Here is a 23,065-nt window from a genome sequence, read left to right on the forward strand (position 1 = left end):
AGGAAGGGTGAGAGAGAGGAAGGGTGAGAGAGGGAGAGAAAGAGGAAGGGTGCGAGAGAATGGACAGATGTTATGTAAAGGCCTTTATTCATACTTTCACTGCAATTCATTATTTAAAAAATACACCTCATGGCAGCTACAGAATCAACTATTAGATTATAATGACCATTTAGTACATGCTAGATTTTGAGGAGGAGTTCAAAAGTTCAAGTTGCTCCTAAATTGTTAACTCATTCTAGGTGGTTTGCATGTTGGGCTTGTTATGCTGTCATGGAAACAAGATGAGGTCACGTCAAAGCAAAAAGATACCGCAACTAGCGCACTTCAGAGAAAAGGTGAAAGCACAAATGCAGCCACATCCTGTTTCAACCTTCTGCATTTTACAAGAACAATGTGAAAAGTTTGATTCATAGATGCCACACTCTCATTGACATCACTGTCCTAAACACCTAGAATGAGATGAAGAAGGATAAAGACCTGAAGAATCATTAAGATGATCTGCATTGGGAACCAAATGAACAGCAGTGTGTCAAACGCCTGGAATTGTTGCCTACTTCCTGGTCTGTTTCTTCTTTATTCTCGCTGAGCATAAACAAATAGCAGATGGAATCCATACCATATGTATGAGAGTAGGACTGTGCTCAGAGCCCATTGAATAATGTAGTCACAGCAACCTCTAAAAGGTGATGTCTTGTCAAGGTCATCGACATCACAATCTATAGGCCTCCTTTTGACGACAGAAAAATGAAACATTTAAAAATGTAATCCTTACCGGGTGGTGTGTGTGTGTGTGTGTGTGTGTGTGTGTGTGTGTGTGTGTGTGTGTGTGTGTGTGTGTGTGTGTGTGTGTTGCATGCCAAGAGACAAGAGAGTAGTAGGGAGGTGGTATACTTAATGAATTCCTTCAACTATGTGTAGTATATCATGCTTCATGTAATGAGGTTTAGATAACACTGATACAGACTCCAGCCCTGCATGGTACAGTACTGAACCACACCCCAACACCAGTGGTGTAAAGTACTTTAAAGTACTTTTTGGGGTATCTGTACTTTACTATTTATATTTCTGACAACTTGTACTTTTACTTCACTACATTCCTAAAGAAAATATTGTACATTTTACTCCATGCATTTTCCTTGACACCCCCAAACTACTGGTTAGAATTTGAATGCTTAGCAGGACAGGAAAATGGTCCAATTCAAACACTTATTAAGAGAACATTCCTGGTCATTCCTTCTGCCTCTAATCTGACGGACTCACTAAACACAAACGTTTAGTTTGTAAATGATGTCTGAGTGTTGGAGCGTACCCATGGCTATTATTAAATACAAAAAAATACAAAATAAATTGTGACTTCTGGTTTGGTAAATTTGGAGAATTTGATTTGGGAATTTGAAACTATTTATTCTTAAGTATATTTTAGCAATTACATTTACTTTTGGAACTTAAGTATATTTAAAACCCAATACTTTTAGACTTTTACTCAAGTAGTATTTTACTGGGTGACTTTCACTTTTACTTGAGTCATTGTCTATTACGGTATCTTTACTTTTAGTCAAGTATGACAATTGAGTACTTTTTCACCACTGCCCCACACTGAGGATCACCCTCAATGACACACTCACGTGAGGGTGGGGGTGAATGTTTCATGATTAACGACTCATGGTGGAATTGTAACAACATACAGGAACTCAAGTCCTTTTGTTCACCTGACCTATAATTCCTCACAATCCAATGCCGACCGTTTAGTATATCCCCCTCAAGCAGATACCACAACGGCCCTCAAGGAACTTCACTGTACTTGCAAACTGGAAACCATATATCCTGAGGTTGCATTTATTGGAACTAGTGATATTAAAAAAAAAGCTAATTTGAGAACAAGGCTATCTAAATTCTATCAGCATATTGACTGTAGCACTCGCGCTGGAAAAACACTGGATCACTGCTACTGGCATGATGACTCCTTGTTGTCCCTAGTCCACCTGGCCGTGCTGCTGCTCCAGTTCCAACTGTTCTGCCTGCGGCTATGGAACCCTGGCCTGTTCACCGGACGTGCTACCTGTCCCAGACCTGCTGTTTTCAACTCTCTAGAGACAGCAGGAGTGGTAGAGATACTCTCAATGATCGGCTATGAAAAGCCAAATGACATTTACTCCTGAGGTGCTGACTTGCTGCACCCTCGACAACTACTGCAATGACTATTATTTGACCATGCTGGTCATTTATGAACATTTGAACATCTTGGCCATGTTCTGTTATAATCTCCACCCGGCACAGCCAGAAGAGGACTGGCCACCCCTCATAACCTGATTCCTCTCTAGGTTTCTTCCCAGGTTTTGGCCTTTCTAGGGAGTTTTTCCTAGCCACCGTGCTTCTACACCTGCATTGCTTGCTGTTTGGGGTTTTAGGCTGGGTTTCTGTACAGCACTTTGAGATATCAGCTGATGTAAGAAGAGCTATATAAATAAATTTGATTTCTCTGTGGCCGATTGGAGTAAGGCATTTAAACGTGTTAACCCTCGCAAGGCTGCCGGCCCAGATGGCATCCCTAGCCGCGTCAACACCATAGTACCCTCCAAGTTCATCATTAAGTTTGGAGGCCCAGGGTCTGAACTCCACCCTGTGCAATTGGGTCCTGGACTTCCTGACGGGACACCCCCAGGTGGTGAAGGTAGGAAACAACATCTCCACTTCGCTGATCCTCAACACTGGGGCCCCACAAGGATGCATGCTCAGCCCCCTCCTGTACTACCTGTTCACCCATGACTAAGTGGCCATGCAACTTCAATGATCAAGTTTGCAGATGACACAACAGTAGTAGGCTTGACTACCAACAACGACAAAAGACAGCTTACAGGGAGGAGGGGAGGACACTCGGAGTGTGGTGTCAGGAAAACAACCACTCACTTAACGTCAACAAAACAAAGGAGATGATCATGGACTTCAGGAAACAGCAGAGGGAGCATCCCCCATCCACACCGATGGGACAGCAGTGGAGAAGGTGGAACGTTAACTTCCTTGGCGTACACATCACGGACAAACTGAAATGGTCCAACCACACAGACAGTGTGGTGGAGAAGCCGCAACAGCGCCTCTTCAACCTCAGGAGGCTGAAGAAATTTGGCTTGAGCATGAGTTGAGAGACTGAAAACAAGAGTGATTAAATATACATGTGCCATGAAGTGATTGAGTGCATTAACAGACAGGTGCCTCCCTCTGCATGTCACTGTACCTCTGTGCCGAGCTGCCTTGTCTTCTTCTCCCTATTTATATTTTTGCTCTCTTCCATTTCTCACATTCCTCTTAATTCATCTGCCTTTTCCACAATGTGTGAGAAAACTGTTTTTCTTTCGTCAAACCAAAAGGTCTTAAAGGGATACTTTGGGATCTACTTCCCCAGAGTCAGATGAACTTGTGGATACCATTTTTATGTCTCTGTCCATTATTAAGGAAGTTAGAGGTCGTTTCAGGAGCCAATGCTAACTAGCATTAGCACGATGACTGGAAGTCTGTGGATATCTGCTTTAAGACATGAATTGAATGACTGGCCATCTACTGTCTCTCCCCTCTCCATATACCATCTCTCTCCTTCCCTCCCCCTTAGATCTCTACTCCCCTTCCTCCATTGTTCACATTCCTCATCTCTAACCAGACAGGACTCTGTCCAGGAATGTAAACAGTTGGAGGTGAAACAACAGGCATGTCAAGTTTCTTTCTAAAGAACTTGTCATCCGCTCTTCAAGCCCTCAAACATGTACAGTTGAAGTCGGAAGTTTACATACACCTTAGCCAACTAAATTTAAACTCTGTTTTTCACAATTCCTGACATTTAATCCTAGTAACAATTCCCTGTTTTAGGTCAGTTAGGATCACCACTTTATTTTAAGAATGTGAAATGTCAGAATAATAGGAGAGAATTATTTATTTCAGATTTTATTTCTTTCATCACGTTCCCAGTGGGTCAGAAGTTTACATACACAATTAGTATTTGGTAGCATCGCATTTAAATTGTTTAACTTGGGTCAAGCATTTCGTGTAGCCTTCCACAAGCGTCCACAATAAGTTAGGTGAATTTTGGCCCATTCCTCCTGGAAGCTGGTGTAACTCAGTCAGGTTTGTAGGCCTCTATGCTCGCACAAGCTTTTTCAGTTCTGCCCACAAATTTTCTATGGGATTGAGGTTAAGGCTTTGTGATGGCCACTCCAATACCTTGACTTTGTTGTCCTTAAGCCATTTTGCCACAACTTTGGAAGTATGCTTGGGGTCATTGTCCATTTGGAAGACCCATTTGCCACCAAGCTTTAACTTCCTGACTGATGTCTTGAGATTTTGTTTCAATATTTCCACGTAATTTTCCTACCTCATGATGCAATCTATTTTGTGAAGTCCACCAGTCCCTCCTGCAGCAAAGCACCCCCACAACATGATGCTGCCACCCCCGTGCTTCACAGTAGGGATGGTGTTCTTCGGCTTGCAACCCTCACCCTTTTTCCTCTAAACATTACCATGGTCATTATGGCCAAACAGTTATATTTTTGTTTCATCAGACCAGAGGACATTTCTCCAAAAAGTACGATCTTTGTCCCCATGTGCAGTTGCAAACTGTAGCCTGGCTTTTTTATGGCGGTTTTGGAGCAGTGGCTTCTTCCTTGCTGAGCGGCCTCTCAGGTTATGTCGATATAGGGCTCGTTTTACTGTGGATGTAGATACTTTTGTACCTGTTTCCTCCAGCATCTTCACAAGGTCCTTTGCTGTTGTTCTGGGATTGATTTGCACTTTTTGCACCAAAGTATGTTCATTTCTAGGAGACAGAATGTGTCTCCGTCCTGAGCGGTATGACGGCTGCGTGGTCCCATGCTGTTTATACTTGCGTACTATTGTTTGTACGGGATACCGTCAGGCATTTGGAAATTGCTCCCAAGGATGAACCAGACTTGTGGAGGTCTACAATTCTTTCTGAGGTCTTAGCTGATTTCTTTTGATTTTCCCATGATAGGAGGTAGGCCTTGGAATACATCCACAGGTACACCTCCAATTGACTCAAATGATGTCAATTAGCCTATCAGGAACTTCTAAAGCCATGACATCAGTTTCTGAAAATTTCCAAGCTGTTTAAAGGCACAGTCAACTTAGTGTATGTAAACTTCTGACCCACTGGAATTGCGATACAGTGAATTATAAGTGAAATAATCTGTCTGTAAACAATTGTTGGAAAAATTACTTGTGTCATGCACAAAGTAGATGTCCTAACCGACTTGCCAAAACTACAGTTTTTTTAACAAGACATTTGTGGAGTGGTTGAAAAACGAATTTGAATGACTCCAACCTAAGTGTCTGTAAACCTCCGACTTCAACTGTGTTGAAGCTTTACATTCAGGATGCTCTAATGCACTCCAATGTTCTTACACAGTTGCTTCACATGCACAATGTGTTGTACTACCCAGCATCCTTTGAAGTCATTGTATCAATGACTTATCTGCCTAATTAAAAAGGTTAAGCTTGTTAACTGGAGTTACATAGGCCTATTGGGACCATACGTACAACCATGCTGAACATGTTTGTGACCTTATGTCCATTTAACCATATATATCTTGAGCTTTCCTGTTGGCCCTGTTCCTCTTTTCACTGTCCTTTTTTTAAACTTCAAACATTTGTGGCTCATGAAGAAAGCTCCCATCCCCAACATCTCATCCATCAGTGCCATCAATTGGGACGTTTTTATGACTCCTGTGACCCACCTAATACTTAACTTGAAAGTATGCAAACACACTTTGATATACCTCTGAGATATGTCTACCTTTAATCATTACCTAAGTTCTTACAGACCAACCAGGCATGAGTTTGAGTCATGAAGTCCTTCGGGGAGAGGATGGGGAGAAACACGTCATGTTTCTGTCAATGTTGTTAACACAACTTGAATAAACCAAACTACATTGTCCCAGTTCATTTGTTCTTTAAAATATATTTCAGTCAATATGAGATGTTTGAAAACAATGTTTCCCTGGTTATACAGTAAACACAGTAGGCTGCCTGTGATACAGATGTGTCGTCGTACTGATAGATGTTATCATGTCTGATAATGGTGTCATTTGAATATTTCAATTGTGTCAAACGAACCACGGTGATGAAATAAATATAATTTCCAACCCATTTTAGAAAAGTATGGTCCCCTTGGTAGGCTGCTACAAAATTATTGGAGAACCTGGCTAGATGCCTTGAATGTCCCATGACTAAATAAACTAGGCCACACATTGAAAATACACTGAACAAAAATATAAATGCAACATGTTGGTTCCATGAGCTGAAATAACAGATCCCAGAAACGTTCCATATGCACAAAAAGCTTATTTCTCTAAAATATTGTTCACAATTTTGTTTACATCCCTTTCAGTGAGCATTTCTTCTGCCAAGATAATCAATCCACCTTGCAGATGTGGCATATCAAGATGCTGATTAAACAGCATGAACATTACACCTTGTGCTGGGGACAATAAAAGGCCACTCTAAAATGTGCAGTTTTATCACACAACACCACAGATGTCTCAAGTTTTTTTAGGGAGCACGCGATTGGCATGCTGACTGTAAGACTGTCCACCCGAGCTGTTGACAGACAATTGAATGTTAATTTCTCTACCATACGTCGCCTCCAACATTGTTTTAGAGAATTTGGCAGTAAGTCCAACCGCTGCCACGTGTATGGCGTCGTGTGGGGGAGCAGTTTGCTGATGTCAACGTTGTGAACAGAGTGCCCCATGCTGGCGGTTGGGTTATGGTATGGGCAGGCATAAGCTATAGACAAACACAATTGCATTTTTATCAATGGCAATTTGAATGCACAGAGATACCGTGACAAGATCCTGAGGCCCATTGTCATGCCATTCATCCGCCGCCATCACCTCATGTTTCAGCATGATAATGCTCAGCCACATATCGCAAGGATCTATACACAATTCCTGGAAGCTGAAAATGTCCCAGTTTTTCCACTGCCTGCATACTCACCAGACATGTCACCCATTGAGCGTGTTTGGGATGCTCTGGATCGAAGTGTACAACAGCGTGTTCCAGTTCTTACCAATATCCAGCCACTTCGTACCTCCATTGAAGAGTGGGACAAGATTCTACATACCACAATCAACAGCCTGATCAACTCTATGTGAAGATGTGTCTTGCTGCATGAGAAATGGTGGTCACACCAGATACTGTCTGATCCACACCCTTTTTTGAAGACATGTGACAACCAGATGCATATCTGTATTCCCAGTCATGTGAAATCCATAGATTATGGTCTTATGAATTTATTTCAATTGACTGATTTCCTTATAGGAACTGTAACTCTGTAAAATCTTTGAAATTGTTGCATGTTGAGTTTATATTTTTGTTCAGTATACATACATTTAACAAATAGGTCTAATTTAAACCTACATTTTAGACTTTTTAACTGACATTTAGTTCATGGTCAGGTAAAAATATATATATAAATGACTTGCAAATGACTCACCGGTTTGGTGGCTGCACCTGCTGCGATAGCCAACTTTCCAATCAGCGCGCAGATGCAATGATTGTCCTATGCTTTTCACGTCTACCACGGTTTAATTAGGAAAAACTACAGTATAATAACCGTTTAATTATAAGTTTACCATAGTCTTGGTGATAAAAAAAAACATTTTACTTTGTCCAATTAATAAAAAGAAATACAGACCATCCGATTTGCCCTAACGTCTACAGGTAACGTGTCATGTGTCACTTGATCTCGAGGAGGAAACCAGTTTGACGTTTTGTTTGTCTTGCTCGGTGTTTGAGTCGCCACTCCCACGATAATGCTTGGCTAGTCGTAAGTGTGTATCCTGTTACTCAGTTTCGCATCTCCTCTCAACTGTATGTGTGGGTGTTCGTGCGAATTACAAAATACTGTATACCTATTACATGATGCACTTTTAATTCAGTTTTAATGGTAACCTAATACCAAACTCACCTCTCTTGCATACTTGAGTGCGTCTGTTTGTGAGTCCTCTATGGCAACGGGCATGCGCTCTGTAGGGTGCACATTGGAAGGAGAGAAGGCATGGGCAGATTCAGGAATTTACAGTGTGTGAAAGCTCTTTATTTCATTGGCCCCCTCTCTCCAAGAATGCTGCTGACTCCTTGGATCCTGCTCATCTTGGAAGTGCCAACTATTCAACCCCCAGTTTCAAAACCTCCATACCCTTGTATAAACCCAGAGGAAAATGGCAACAATTTCCCACCCTTGGATAAGAACATGAGGATGACAGCACGGAACCAATTTAGAACACTTAGAATAAGAACTGAAAGACTGAAGTTTGTAGGCTTCACTTCTTCTAAACTGTTTGTCTGTTTACAATGAACTTTCACAATGATTGTGATGTTCACTTTAGGTTCACTGAGATCGAGCTAGATGCAGGTTGCAGTTCACTGACTATCTTGATTCTCATGGTTCTAATATGGTAACATGTGCCACAGAAACTGATGACTCAACCCAGTGCAAATAGTCTGCTGTCTTTTTAAAAATGGTGTGTTTTCACAGCAACAAACGTATATCCTGTAACACCTTTAACATCAGACAAACATTTTTTATTCACCATCACACAATTCACAAAACATGGTTGTCAGTATTAAACTCTCATTATTATATATATATATATAAAACAAGCGTACATAAGGTTATAAAATAGCTTTCCATTTAAAAAAACACAACTGTAAATTTGACATAAGCCAAAGATAGTTGAAATGTTCAACAAAGTATATCTAAGATGAAGTTTGGTAAGGCTTTTAAGGGCTCTACACACTAAGACCACATTACACATGTCAGTGTCAAACACGTAATATCAAACATGGCTAAAACTGTGTATAGTACAGTAGCTCTGTCTAAGCTTATATCAAGATGACACAATCAAATAATGTATGTTACCAAGTACTTTTTCTAATTGTATTAGAAATTGTACTTTTTCTAATTGTAGTTAATTGTATGAAATGCATATGTCTAAGAAAATTAAATCAGTTTGAAAAAGTCTTGACCTTTGATAGGCACACAGCAGTCAACAATATCAGAGGCTAAATAATAACCACATAATATTGTAAGGCAGAATAATTGCAATTGAGGTGAGCTATAAGTGGGACAAACTCGATCCTGTAAACCTCAAACCTAAACAAAGGTTTTGGCATTTTCAGAAAATAAATATGTCAAACTTAAAAGGCACGGACAAATACATTTCAGAAAATGGCTACACCCTAGGTCAAATGGGGGTGAGGTGCAACAGAAGTGGTTTGTAAACTACACTGGTTTTATCAGGAACCATGTCTGAGACATTAAGATTCAACTCTGTGGACCAACACTGGCTTTAGGCACCTGCACATCGCGTGTTCGTTACGCGTATCGTCACTGCCATAGTCAGTCATTCTGTAACTTAGAGTAGTGTTGACCGATGCATCACTCACAAAAGACTTCTCTCCATTTCCCCATGGTGGGATGATAGAGGTGGTCTGAGGCTGTGTTAGTGACCCCAGTGGTCTTATTTAGGAATTGCTGCTGAGTCTACGGCGAATGAGAGAAGCAGGCTTGGTCTCCGTGTCCTCCTGGTCGCTCTCACACTGTCTCTGACAAGGGGACAAATGCAGAGATAGTCAGATATAAGCATATCAACAGCCTCATCAATATGTTGATATTGAGAGGATAATAAAGGCTTTATAACAGTTCAAATAAAAGGCATAGTAATATTATTATGAAATATGGGTGCAACATTTGTCTGCTAGGGGTGTAGTAGTGTAGTGTTCCTGTTTTTGTTCCTTCCATGGCATGTAATTGATTACTTGTATATTAATTGTATATTACGATTGATTAAAATTGGCATTGATTGCCCAGACTGTACACACAGTTATTTCTACAGGTCTTAGTCAGACTTTAATAAAAGGGCAGAAGCCAGCATTTCTCCTGGTCTAGACCCAGTCCTTTCTGCTCTCTTACCAGTTCCGGGTCCTCCTGTGACCTGCTTTTACACTGCAACTGCAGGCGAAATAATCTGTTACACGCCCACACCATGTTAAACGACATCTACAGGAGGGGGGATTAAGAAGGGTATGAAAAGAGGTGTCCATAGGAAAGCAGTACTTTTGAAATATTAAGAAGGAAAATATGGTGCAATACAACGTCTGGACCAGCAGGTGTCCCCCTCTCACCACTATTGTAGGACTACTGCACACCAATGCAGATACAGCGTAGGAGAAAAGAAGAGGAAGCTACTTTGGAGTATTGAGATGCACCACTGGCACTTACCTTCCATTTCCTCTTGGCGTTGAACTTCTTGAAGCTTTTCATGTTGATGGATGATCGACTTCTGTTAGCCGCCTGTTTGCGCGTTAGGGGCTGATAAACAAGGAATTAACGTGATATTTTAATAGACGCTTTAGCCTTTATCCAAAGTGACATGCTTTCCAGTGTGAATCACTAACAACTTTCCTACTCAAACCTTATAATGTGCTTATGTTGGGTTTATGTATTAAAGTTACCCCAATCAAATCACAATTCTATCTCACCTTGATCCAAGGGTGTACTAGACATTCATTCGCTGTCATTCTCTCTCTGTAGGAGGGACACATCATTAAGTAATAGACTGTTGCATAGTATACAGACGTTATAGACAACCATATCAATTACACTAATAAATGAATGCGTGACCATTTGTTTACATTGGGTCTTTGACCAGCAGTTTCTCAATAAAGTCTTTGGCCATGGCGCTGGTCTGGTTGAAATAGATCTCTTCAAACTCATATATCATCCCCACGATGTTCTTTAGTGTCTCTTCATCATTATCTCCTTGAAAGGGGGACAAACCACTCAACCTGTAGAATAGGGGGGTATTAGAGAATATGTGTAGCTACCAGAGGAGGCTGGTGGGCAGAGCTATAGGAGGACAGGCTCATTGTAATGGCTGCAATGTAATAAATGGAAGGGAGTCAAACGTGGTTTCATATTTGATACTGTTCCATAAATTTAATTCCAGACATTACAATTACCCAGTCAACCTATAGCTCCTCCCACCAACCTCCACTGGTAGCTACGATATGTCAAGTTCAAATTGTCCACTTGTTCTGTATACTCACAATATGTAGGTTATCACACCAATACTCCTGGAGAGGAAAGGGAAGAGATGAGTGACTTTGTGCACAAAACTATTTACCCCAGCAGTCAAGGCAGCTGGGACATTTTGTTTTTCTAATGAATAACATTGTAGTAATGGTTACCACATGTCGGCTGCCTCGCTCAGGGGTTCGTAGTTAATCACCTCAGGGGCTGGGAGGAGAACGGAAAGGGAGAGCGAGAAAGAGAGAAATCATGAGATATACACAACACAATCCAGCCTTATCCAGAAAAACAGAGTATGTGTAAGAGATGAAAAGAACAGATAGTCAAAAAAAAAAATAGAGCGACATATTTTGTAAGGACCTGAGAATACAATAGAGGAGCGTGTCACTTCCTTTTGTCACAACAGTCACTGTGTCATTGTGTTAGGGAAACACTGGGTGATGTTAAGACTGCTGTTGCACAGTAGAATGGTATTCTCTAACCGACTTTAAATGCTCTAAATTCTTACAGTAAAACACATGAAAATGGGCAACTAGTTGGGGAATGAGTGGGTTATGGTAGAATCCATGGCCCTAAAATAATCCCATGCAAGTATTCATTCCGTTACACTCTTTGTGTTGGCGACTCAGGTTGCATCACGTACTTCAGGCCTGTTTAAACTCCTCACCTAGTCACACATCTCTCACTACCCCCAGTGCCCCACCACATGCTCTGATGTCACATCCTGTCCACAACCACACTACTACCCCTTGGAAACTGTCTCTATGGAAACTTCAGCACCTTTCTAGAGGCTCAGGCTAAATAAAAACTAAAACAGACAGGAAGACACACACCATTATCACACACTAACAAAATGCTCACACATACTGACTGACACAATTTCCACCACCAAACACAGACAGTAAACACGTGGAATGTTCCACTTACCGATGTACTGTGGGGTCCCAGAGAGGCTCCTGTACTCCTCCCCCTGTTTGAGGCGATGGGCCAGTCCAAAGTCAATGATCTTGATGTGGGGGTGTGGCATCATCTTGTCTGCCAGCATGATGTTCTCTGGCTAAATGGAAAACAGAGAGCGTTACACAAACAATGACAAATCCTGACGAAATGAAAAACAGCCCAAATGGATTTAGTCAAGGGTCAGGAAAGGAGGGGCCCGTCCCACCTAATTCACGGAACAACACTGCTAAATGACTTAAATGTAATGTAAATGTTCTATCGGCTCTATTGCTATCCTTGTGTCTCACCTTGAGGTCAAAGTGGGCAATGTTCTTCGTGTGCATAAAGCCAACTCCCTTGAGGATCTGCTTCAGGAACTCTATGGCCTCCTCCTCAGACAAGCTCTCCTTCTCTGCTATGAAATCAAACAGCTCCCCACCACTGATACTAGAGCAGAGATGGGAGGGGAGTGGAGGAGAGAGAAAGAGAGAAAAAATAGAACAAATAAAGATAATTAAATAGATGTAAGTTTGTCAGTAGAATATCTTTCTCACATACAGATGTAGGATCTTAATTTGACCATCCTGTTACAGGAGAACATTTAAAACCATTAATATATTTGCTGTATCAAACTGGCTCAAATTAAGATCTTACATCTAGCAACTTATAAAATGGCATCTCAGTCATTCCTATTAAACTTACTCAAAAGCGAATCAGCCTAAAAATTTGCTTCAAGATCTTTTATTCATGCACACTCTTGCCTCTTGGAGTACAGCACCAGGTTGATTGCAGTTGTGTGTGTCTGTGGGTTGTTCAGTTATATTAATAGTTTTGAGTGGTCTGTCTGGCCTGGACTATTAGATTAGTGCTAGTATTGATAGGAGGATTAGATGGGCTGACGGGACCAAGTGCTTCTCATTGTGTTCCCATTAAACAGGGTGGGAGTGAGAGTGGTGCTCCACGCAACCATTTCCATCCCACCTGCTGTGGGCTGAGGGGGGGATGACAGACAGACAGAGACCAGCAGAGGTCTCCCCCTCCCTCCATCTGTCCCCACTTGACTCACAGCTCCACGATGAGCACCACCTCAGCGCGACTCTCAAACACGTCCCTGAGGGCCATGACGTTGGCGTGCTGCAAGCTCTGCAGTATCTCCACCTCTCTCTCCACACTCTTCCTCTCCAGGCCCAGGCGACTACTGGCGCTCCGACGCAGCTTCAGGAACTTCCCCGCCCAGCGGACCCCGGATGCACGCTCCAGCACCGCACGCACTTGCCCAAAGTGACCACTAGAGGGGGCCCGAGAGGGATGTTATCATAGAGAACTTTTGCATTGTGCTCGATATTACGCTGAACTACTCCTGTGATGCTAATAGGCCTAAAGCTTGTTTGAATTTGAGATGAGAGAGAGAGAGAAACTGAGGGGCATTGCACCTTTCTAGTACCATTTACTTAGCAGTGTATTCCTAGCTTTATAAGTAAATTACGTAAAGTTAAATTCAAATCAATTCAAATGAACGTAAATTCAAGTTTAGCGCCGTTTCATTCTTTACTCCAAACCTTCTCACTCACCTGCCAAGAACCTCTCCAATCTCATAGTAGTCCTCCACATTCTGCAGCTTAATCTGAGCCATGGTCTTGCTCTTTTTCCCCTCTTTCCCCCCCTCACTCTTTTTCTGATTGTTTCCCAGAGCTACTGCATTCTGTAGAAGTGAGGGAAGAAAGAGGGATGACAGAACAGATGTGAAAGGTAAACTAAAATGTATTTCAAAGATAAGACGCAAGTAAAGGCACCAGACAGCATCAGGAACCATGGAAGAATGCCGGGACAATAAACAGAACTCTGTGTGTAGATAGAATTATGACAAGCGTATAGCAGCAAGACCAAAGTAGATAAACTAAACTAATGGAAACAGACATGGACATAAATTGAAAAAAGGCACACGCACACAACCGTGTTCGCTGGCAGAGTCAGAGGAGTTGGGTTAAATGCGGAAGACACATTTCAGTTGAACAACTGACTAGGTATCCCCCTTTCCCTTTCCAGATGTTTTAGGTTGGCTTTTTTGGGGTGGGATGTTTTATGTAGAACAGACATTTTCTGCTGCGTGTATGTATGTATGTATGTATGTATGTATGTATGTATGTATGTATGTATGTATGTATATATATATATATATATATATATGTGTGTGTGTCCACATCACCTTGCCTGAGGTATGGAAGTTGTTTATGAATGTTAAATGGGTAATAGAGATTACTTACGTTAACGTAACTACGTCACGTTAATGAATGCTTAAAAAATGTTCCATCATGGCTTTTTGATTTAGCAACGAAAACTAAATAATTATTCTTCACACACAACCACCAACACACATCCTTCCATGCCGATGCTGGAGCACAAAGGCATGCTCTGTATCTGTAAATATTTACATATCCCCGAAAATATCCTTCATTTATCAGTGAACACCCCAATATGTTGTCAGCATGCACACACACACTAACTAACTAACCACGGGCCAATGTGTTCTGCTTAACCGCAACACAGATGAGAATCATTCTGTGAAAAGAGAAAGACAGAGAGGTGTGTCCATATGCCCCTATGTGGCCCGTCTACAGGGCCTGGGAGTTTCTACTGTGTATGAGTGATGCACGGCCTGATAACGGGTTCCAATCAATAGTCCGATAATACATCAATATACTCCTCACACTCAGTCATGGGAAGTTCTATCACTACATACCAAATCAAAATTGTATTTATCACAAGCGCTGAATACAACTGGTGTAGACCTTACCGTGGAATGCTTACTTACGAGCCCTTCCCAACGATGCAGAGTTTAAAGATATTAATAACTAAAAATATGTAGCAAGAGGAAGAAAATAAAATACACAAGAATGGAGCTATATACAGGGAGTACCAGATCAATGTACAGTCGTGGCCAAACATTTTGAGAATGACAAATATTAATTCACAAAGTCTGCTGCCTCAGTGTCTTTAGATATTTTTGTCAGATGTTACTATGGAATACTGAAGTATAATTACAAGCATTTCATTTCAAGTGTCTAAGGCTTTTATTGACAGTTACATGAAGTTGATGCAAAGAGTCAATATTTGCAGTGTTGACCCTTCTTTTTCAAGACCTCTGCAATACGCCCTGGCATGCTGCCAATTAACTTCTGGGCCACATCCTGACTGATGGCAGCCCATTCTTTTGCCTTATGCCAAGGTACTCCATCATGCTGGAAAAGGCATTGTTCGTCACCCAACTGTTCCTGGATGGTTGGGAGAAGTTGCTCTCTGAGGATGTGTTGGCACCATTCTTTATTCATGGCCGTGTTCTTAGGCAAACTTGTGAGTGAGCCCACTCCCTTGGCTGAGAAGCAACCCCCACATATGAATGGTCTCAGGATGCTTTACTGTTGGCATGACAAAGGACTGATGGTAGCGCTCACCTTGTCTTCTCTGGACAAACTTTTTTCCGGATGCCCCAAACAATCGGAAAGGGGATTCATCAGAGAAAATGACTTTACCCCAGTCCTCAGCAGCCCAATCCCTGTACCTTTTGCAGAATACCAGTCTGTCCCCGATGTTTTTCCCTGGAGAGAAGTGGCTTCTTTGCTGCCCTTCTTGACACCAGGCCATCCTCCAAAAGTCTTCGCCTCACTGTGTGTGCAGATGCACTCACAGCTGCCTGCTGCCATTCCTGAGCAAGCTCTGTACTGGTGGTGCCCCGATCCCGCAGCTGAATCAACTTTAGGTTATGGTCCTGTCACTTGGACTTTCTTGGGCGCCCTGAAGCCTTCTTCACAACAATTGCACCGCTCTCCTTGAAGTTCTTGATGATCCGATAAATGGTTAATTTATGGGCAATCTTACTGGCAGGAATATCCTTTTGTGCACAGGAATATCCTTTTGTGCACAGCAATGATGACGGCACGTGTTTCCATGCAGGTAACCATGGTTGACAGAGGAAGAACAATGATTACAAGCACCACCCTCCTTTTGAAGCTTCCAGTCTGTTATTTGAACTCAATCAGCATGACAGAGTGATCCACAGCCTTGTCAACACTCACACCAGTGTTAACGATTGAATCACTGACATGATGTCAGCTGGTCCTTTTGTGGCAGGGTTGAAATGCAGTGGAAATGTTTTTGGGGGATTCAGTTAATTTGCATGGCAAAGAGGGACTTTGCAATTCATTGCAATTCATCTGATCACTCTTTGTAACATTCTGTAGTATATGCAAATTGCCATCATACAAACTGAGGCAGACTGAAAATTAATATTTGTGTCATTCTCAAAACCTTTGGCCACGACTGTATGGCACTGCCTGATATAAAAGGTCCTGGATGGCAGGGAGCTCAGCCCCAGTGATGTAGTGGGCTGTTCACATCACCCTCTGTAGTGATTTGCTGTCATTTACCATACCAAGTGGCAATGCAGCCAGTCTAGATGTTCTCGATGGTGCAGCTGTAGAACTTTGAGGATCCGAGGGCCCATGCCAAATCTTTTCAGCCTCCGGAGGGGGAAAGAGGTGCTGCCATGCCCGCTTCACGACTGTGCAGGTGTGGACCATGTTAAGTCATTAATGATGTGGCCGCCAAGGAACTTGAAGCTCTCGACCCGCTCCACAACGGCCCTGTCGATGTGGATGGGGGCGTGCTCTCCCCTCTTTCTCCTATAGTCCATGATCAGCTCCTTGGTCTTACTGAAGTTGAGGGAGAGGTTGATGTCCTGGCATCACACTGGTAAATCCCTGACCTCCTCCCTGTAGGCTGACTCATCGCCGTCTATTATCAGGCCTACCACCGTCGTGTCGTCAGCAAACTTCGTGTTTGAGTTCTGCGTGGCCACGCAGTCGTGGGTGAACAGGAGGGGAGGGGATTAAACACAAACCCATGGGGGGGCCCCGTGTTAAGGGACATTGTGGTGGAGGTGTTCTTGCCTACCCTCACCACCTGGGGCCTACCTGTCAGGAAGTCCAGGGTCCAGTTGCAGAGGAATGGGTTCAGTCCCAGGGTCCATAACTTGGTGATGAGCTTGGTGGGGACTATGGTGTTGAACGCTGAGCTGTAGTCTAGGAACAGCATTCTCACATAGTTATTTCCCCTCTTGTCCAGGTGGGAGAGGGCAGTAATGAAGTGCAATTGAGATTGCATCATCTGTGGATCTATTGGGGCAGTATGCAAATTGGAGTGGGTCTTGGGAGTCTGGGATGATGTTGTTGATGTGTGTCATGAACAGCCTTTCAAAGCACTTCATAATTACAGATGTGAGTTCTACAGGGCGATAGTCATTTAGACAATGTTGGTCAGCTTGAAACATGTTGGGATTACAGACAGGAACAAGGAGACATTGAAAATGTCTGAAGACACCCACCAGCTGGTCTGCGCATGCTTTGAGAACGAACCCTAGTATTCTGTCTGGCAGGCGGCCTTGTGATTGTTAACCCGTTTAAACGTTCTGCTCACAGCGGCCATGGAGAGCGAGATCACACAATACTCTTTTTATGCTCCCTTCGTGAAAGCCCCTGTTTTTAGGATTATTGTGTGATCTCGCTCTCCATGGCCAATGTGAGCAAAACGGCTGGATTTCCCTTTGTAATCGATTATAGTCTGCGAGCCCTGCCACATAAAATGAGAGTTGGAGCCCATGTAACAGGATTCCTACTATATTGTTCTTTTGCATGTTTGATGTCTCGTCTGAGGTCATATCGGGCTTTCTTGTATGCGTCCATGTCCAATTCCTTGTAAGCCGTAACCCTGGTCTTCAGCTCAGTGTGGATATTGCCTGTAATTACGCACCCCCAAACACCTTCGTGCGGCTATGGGCTCACAATTATTTTTCTGTCTGTGCGTGTGTTCGCTCACACCGGTGCATTTGTCTGACAATATGCATTGATGCAAACTGGAAAAATATGGTAAAAAAAAACAGGATGTGTGTGTCTGTGTGGTGTGCATGCATGCATGTGTGAAATGACAGTGTGTCTCGTCTGTGTGCTAGTTTGAAAAGAGAAGAGTCTGATGACAGGGTGTTTGTGTCTATGCCTTTGTTGGGAGACAATGGCAGGACATGTGACGTGTATACAGAACCTGTCAAAAGTTTAGACACCTACTCATTCAAGGGTTTTTTAGCTTTACTATTTTATAAATTGTAGAATAATAGTGAAGACATCACAACTATGAAATTACACATATGGAATTATGTAATAATGTATTTGTATTTTTTTTTTTTACCTTTAACCAGGCAAGTCAGTTAAGAACAAATTCTTATTTATAATGACAGCAGACACCGACCAAACTGGGACGACGCTGGGCCAATTGTGAGCCGCCCTATGGGACTCCCAATCACGGCCGGTTGTGATACAGCTTGGATTCGAACCAGGGCGTATATAGTGACGCCTCAAGAACTGAGATGCAATGCCTTAGACCGCTGCACACTCTGGAGCCCACAAAAAAAAGTGTTAAACATATCAAAATATATTTGAGATTTTTCAAAGTATCCACCCTTTGCTTTGACAGCTTGGCATTCTCTCAACCAGCTCCATGAGGTAGGCACCTGGAATGGATTTCAATTAACAGGTGTGCCTTGTTAAGTTTTTTTATTTATTTTTTTAACTGGGCAAGTCAGTCTTATTTTCAATGACGGCCTAGGAACAGTGGGTTAACTGCCTTCTTCAGGGGCAGAACGACAGATTTTTACCTTGTCAGCTTGGGGATTCGATCTTGCAACCTTTCGGTTACTAGTCCAACACTAACTATTAGGCTACCTGCCGCCTCTTAATGCGTTTGCTACAATCAGTTGTGTTGTGACAAGGTAGGGGTGGTATAAGGAAGATGGTATTTTACCAAATAGGGCCAAGTCCATATTATGGCAAGAACAGCTCAAATAAGAAAAGAGAAACACCAGTCCATCATTACTTTAAGACATGAAAGTCAGTCAATACAGAACATTTCAAGAACTGAAAGTTTCTTCAAGTGCAGTTGCAAAAACCGCGCTTTGATATAACTGGCTCTCATGAGGGCCGTCACAGGAAAGGAAGACCAAGTTACTTCTGCTGCAAGGGATAAGTTAGAGTTAAATGCACCTCAGATTACAGCCCAAATAAATACTTCAGAGTTCAAGTAACAGACACATCTCAACATAAACTGTTCAGAGAAGACTGCGTGAGTCAGGCCTTCATGGTCCAATTGCTGCAAAGAAACCACTACTAAAGGACACCAATAATAAGAAGAGACTTGCTTTGGCCAAGAAACACAAGCAATGAACATTAGACAGGTGGAAATCTGTCCTTTGGTCTGATGAGTCCACATTTTAGATTTCTAGTGTCTTTGTGAGACGCAGAGTAGGTGAACGGGTGATCTCCACATGTGTGGTCCCACAGTGAAGCATGGAGGTGGTGTGATGGTGCTTTGCTGTTGACACTGATGTATTTAGAATGCAAGGCTCACTTAACCAGCATGGTTACCACGGCATTCTGCAGCCATATGCCACCCCATCTGGTTTGCGCTTAGTGGGACTATCATTTGTTTTTCAACAGGACAATTACCCAACACACCTCCAGGCTGTGTAAGGACTATTTGAGCAAGGAGAGTGGTGGAGTGCTGCATCAGATGACCTGGCCTCCACAATCACCCGATCTCAACCCAATTGAGATCGTTTGGGATGAGTTGGACCGCAGAGTGGAGGAAAAGCAGCCAACGAGTGCTCAGCATATGTGGGAACTCCTTCAAGACTGTTTGAAAAGCTTTCCAGGTGAAGCTGGTGTGTGCAAAGCTGTCATCAAGGCAACAGGTGGCTACTTTGTATCATCTCAAATGTAAAATATATTTTGATTTGTTTAACACTTTTTTGGTTACTACATGATTCCAAATGTGTTACTTCACAGTTGAGATAGCCATTTGGAATGCATTTAAATTAACAGGTGTGCCTGAAAGTTAATTTGTGTGTGAACTTGTGACTGTGTGCATGTGACTGTGTACGTGCATGTGTATTTGACTGCATGTCATATGCATGACCTATTCTGGTCCACTACTAGACTACTGTAACACTAGTAAAACGTCTACTCCAGTACATCCATTGTCAAGGACTAACTGTCCAAATGGAAAAACATATACAGATGCTGTATCTTAAATTTGAGCCAGTTTCACACAACAGGAATATAATCCTGGAGCAACAGGAAATGTGAATTGTTATAATCAATGGACATTTTTTGTAGGGGTTGATACCACAGGAGGCTGCTGTGGGGAGGACGGCTCATAATAATGGCTGGAACGAAGCAAATGGAATGGCATCAAACACATGGAATCCATGCGTTTGATACCATTCCACTAATTCCGCACACGCCATTACCACAAGCCCATCCTCCCCAATTAAGGTGCCACCAACCTCCTGTGGTTGATACATTTTTCATTAAGGCAAACCAAGTCTGAGATTATGTGGAAATTACACATTTGAAAAGCCTTTTTCAACAGCGAACACACTACAAGTTTGCATTTCCTGTTGTCGAGGAACATTACTGCAACGGGATGATCAAATTAAGATATGCCATCTGTATAGCCCCAGAGATTAGGACACATATAGGGTATCACCACAGCTATGTCCCATAAAACAGAGAGAGCGAGAGAGAGAGAGTGCATGAATGAGAAGTGGGTTATTTATATCAAACAATTGTGAGAATTGACATGAAGAATGGGAGGGGAATGCTTTGGCCACTTGTGTGTGAAGGATAGTCTAACGTGGAATCATCCATTCAAGCCTGAAACAAGTGACAATGGAAAAGTTGATGCGTAATTTGTGACATTGTAAAAGCGGCGTCCATGGGTTTTGTATGACATTACACATCCCTACATTTTTTTTTTTACAAATAATAGTGTTTTAAATGGCCAACACCGCTTGATTTTCATCAAATGGAACCAACAGACAGACGAGGGAAATGGCTCCTCATAAATAAGCCTACTCAAATAAATTGATTTTGGGTCATCTTTCGTTTGAGAAAAGGTGGTTATAGTTAAAACTACTCACCCAAATAAATTCACGATAATCTCGGGCGCAGTTTTGATGTGAGGTTGGGCGTGTCACAACTTTCTACTTCTTCGACGTTGTAGTAGGCTTTACGAACGCCCGACTTTAAAGTAAATTTGTCTCCCTTGAAATGAAATAATTAGGTTGTGCCGTATTCTGACAGCAACCGGTTTCCGTGCCGGAGAGAGATTAGTAGGCAGACTGGTTCGACGGCTCCCTTTATTTCAATGCGCTTTGGTTACCCAAGCCTACAGGGGAGCTAGAGAAACGCGACATACACCAAGGAAAGCCCTCGCATACTTTTTTTTTTTAAAACCTCAATATTCATGTAGACTATAAAAGGTGCCTGTGGTGGCCCTGAATCAATCCACTGATTAGTCTACTACAATCAAATTTATTGGATATGTTACGTGCCATTTGCAAATAGGCCTACTGCACAGTGCACTGGTTGTAGGCTACTGTGTGATGTGGTAAAAAAGTACCCTAAAGGCAGGGTTGGGTAGGTAACCCTAAATGTAATCCGTTAGTTACTAGTTACCTGTCCAACATTGTAATCAACGTAATTTTGTATTACCCAAACTCAGTAACTTAATCCGATTAGGCTACTTTCAGTTACTTTTGGATGATTTTTTCCCATTAAGGCCATAGGCAAAAATTGTGATTTTGCTTCATCTATCAATTTTCAGATATTGGGATATTTTGCAACTATAACTTCTATACTTTCAAAAAATGTACAAATACATCGGCAATAATGTATATAAATACTTTATTTGTATAATTGTATATTAACTTTGTCAACTACACCTAACATAAATATTGTTCTTGTTAGCATGTTTCATGTAGAACTACAATCGCTATTTTTAAAACTCTCCATGTTGAATCATATATCATTCAAAAGCTTGTTTTCCGGAGCATATCATTAGCTAGTCCATACATTGCAATAGCCTTTGTAGACGTAGTGCTGAAAGATGAGAAATGTCCTGACATACGACTGGTTACTGGCATTTAATGGCCCTTCCGGCAACCTGATTGGTTAAAATGCCTCAAGAGCCGCACAGCACTTTCTTGTTTGAAAGCATCTCCCGCGAAGAATCAACGTAAAGAGAGACTAAATTCGAAAATGTAGAAGAATATACATACAGTATGTGAATAAAGTAGATGATCGCAGTTAGCCAATGCGAGAAAAGCAGTGAATGAAAGAAAAAACGTGCCTGATCCTCCTATCGAGGCAGTGACAGTACAGGTTGAGGAGGAAAAGGATGTCGGCCGCAACAGCATTTTGAGACTCAAATTAGTTGAGATGAAGACGACAACTAGCAGCGATCAACCAGACAGTATCCAGACTAGAGGTCGACCGATTCATCGGAATGGCCGATTAATTAGGGCCAATTTCAAGTTTTCATAACAATCGGAAATCATTATTTAACTAGGCAAGTCAGTTAAGAACACATTCTTATTTTCAATGATGGCTTAGGAACGGTGGGTTAACTGCTTTGTTCAGGGGCAGAACCTTGTCAGCTCTGGGATTCAATCTTGCAACCTTACAGTTAACTAGTCCAACGCTCCAACCACCTGCCTCTCATTGCACTCCACGAGGAGCCTGCCTGTTACGCGAATGCAGTAGAAGCCAAAGTAAGTTGCTAGCTAGCATTAAACACATCTTATAAAAAACAATCAATCAATCATAATCACTAGTTAACTACACATGGTTGATGATATTACTAGTTTATCTACCGTGTCCTGCATTGCATATAATCGATGCAATGCAGGGGGATGATTTAACAAAGCGCATTTGCGAAAAAAGCACAATCGTTTGATGACTGTACCCAACCATAAACACCAATGCCTGTCTTAAAATCAATACACAGAAGTATATATTTTTAAACCTGCATATTTAGCTAAAAGAAATCCAGGTTAGCAGGCAATATTAACCAGGTGAAATTGTGTCACTTCTCTTGCATTCATTGCACGCAGAGTCAGGGTATATGCAACAGTTTGGGCAG

The 23,065-nt window shown here is 42.1% G+C and overlaps 2 protein-coding genes across 5 annotated transcripts in view; both read right to left on the reverse strand.

The window, feature by feature from the left end:
• The window catches only part of arhgef2 (rho/rac guanine nucleotide exchange factor (GEF) 2), a 56,917-nt gene extending 48,867 nt beyond the window's left edge, over positions 1-8,050 (reverse strand). Inside the window, exon 1 of one of the 4 annotated variants that reach the window (XM_052494422.1) lies at positions 7,973-8,050. In XM_052494422.1, the coding sequence (XP_052350382.1) occupies positions 7,973-8,026 (54 nt within the window). In that variant the 5' untranslated portion in view covers positions 8,027-8,050. Of the gene's footprint in view, positions 1-6,999; positions 7,161-7,498; positions 7,762-7,972 lie in introns of those variants that run through there. The other 3 variants (XM_052494421.1, XM_052494423.1, XM_052494424.1) reach the window with 3 other exon arrangements.
• Positions 8,051-8,567: 517 nt separating this feature from the next.
• On the reverse strand, positions 8,568-21,459 carry LOC118367560 (death-associated protein kinase 2-like). The gene is made up of 12 exons (XM_035751150.2): positions 21,063-21,459; positions 13,609-13,739; positions 13,104-13,325; positions 12,346-12,484; positions 12,026-12,155; positions 11,257-11,305; positions 11,116-11,142; positions 10,702-10,854; positions 10,549-10,594; positions 10,289-10,378; positions 9,980-10,066; positions 8,568-9,612 (listed from the first exon to the last, which is right to left on the reverse strand). Exons 2-12 carry the CDS (start codon positions 13,668-13,670, stop codon positions 9,532-9,534), a joined length of 1,086 nt encoding a protein of 361 aa, XP_035607043.1. The 5' UTR covers positions 13,671-13,739; positions 21,063-21,459; the 3' UTR covers positions 8,568-9,531.
• Between the last annotated feature and the right edge of the window lie 1,606 nt (positions 21,460-23,065).

The sequence above is a fragment of the Oncorhynchus keta genome, chromosome 34 (assembly GCF_023373465.1).
Source record: "Oncorhynchus keta strain PuntledgeMale-10-30-2019 chromosome 34, Oket_V2, whole genome shotgun sequence".
Classification (NCBI taxonomy): Eukaryota; Metazoa; Chordata; class Actinopteri; order Salmoniformes; family Salmonidae; genus Oncorhynchus; species Oncorhynchus keta.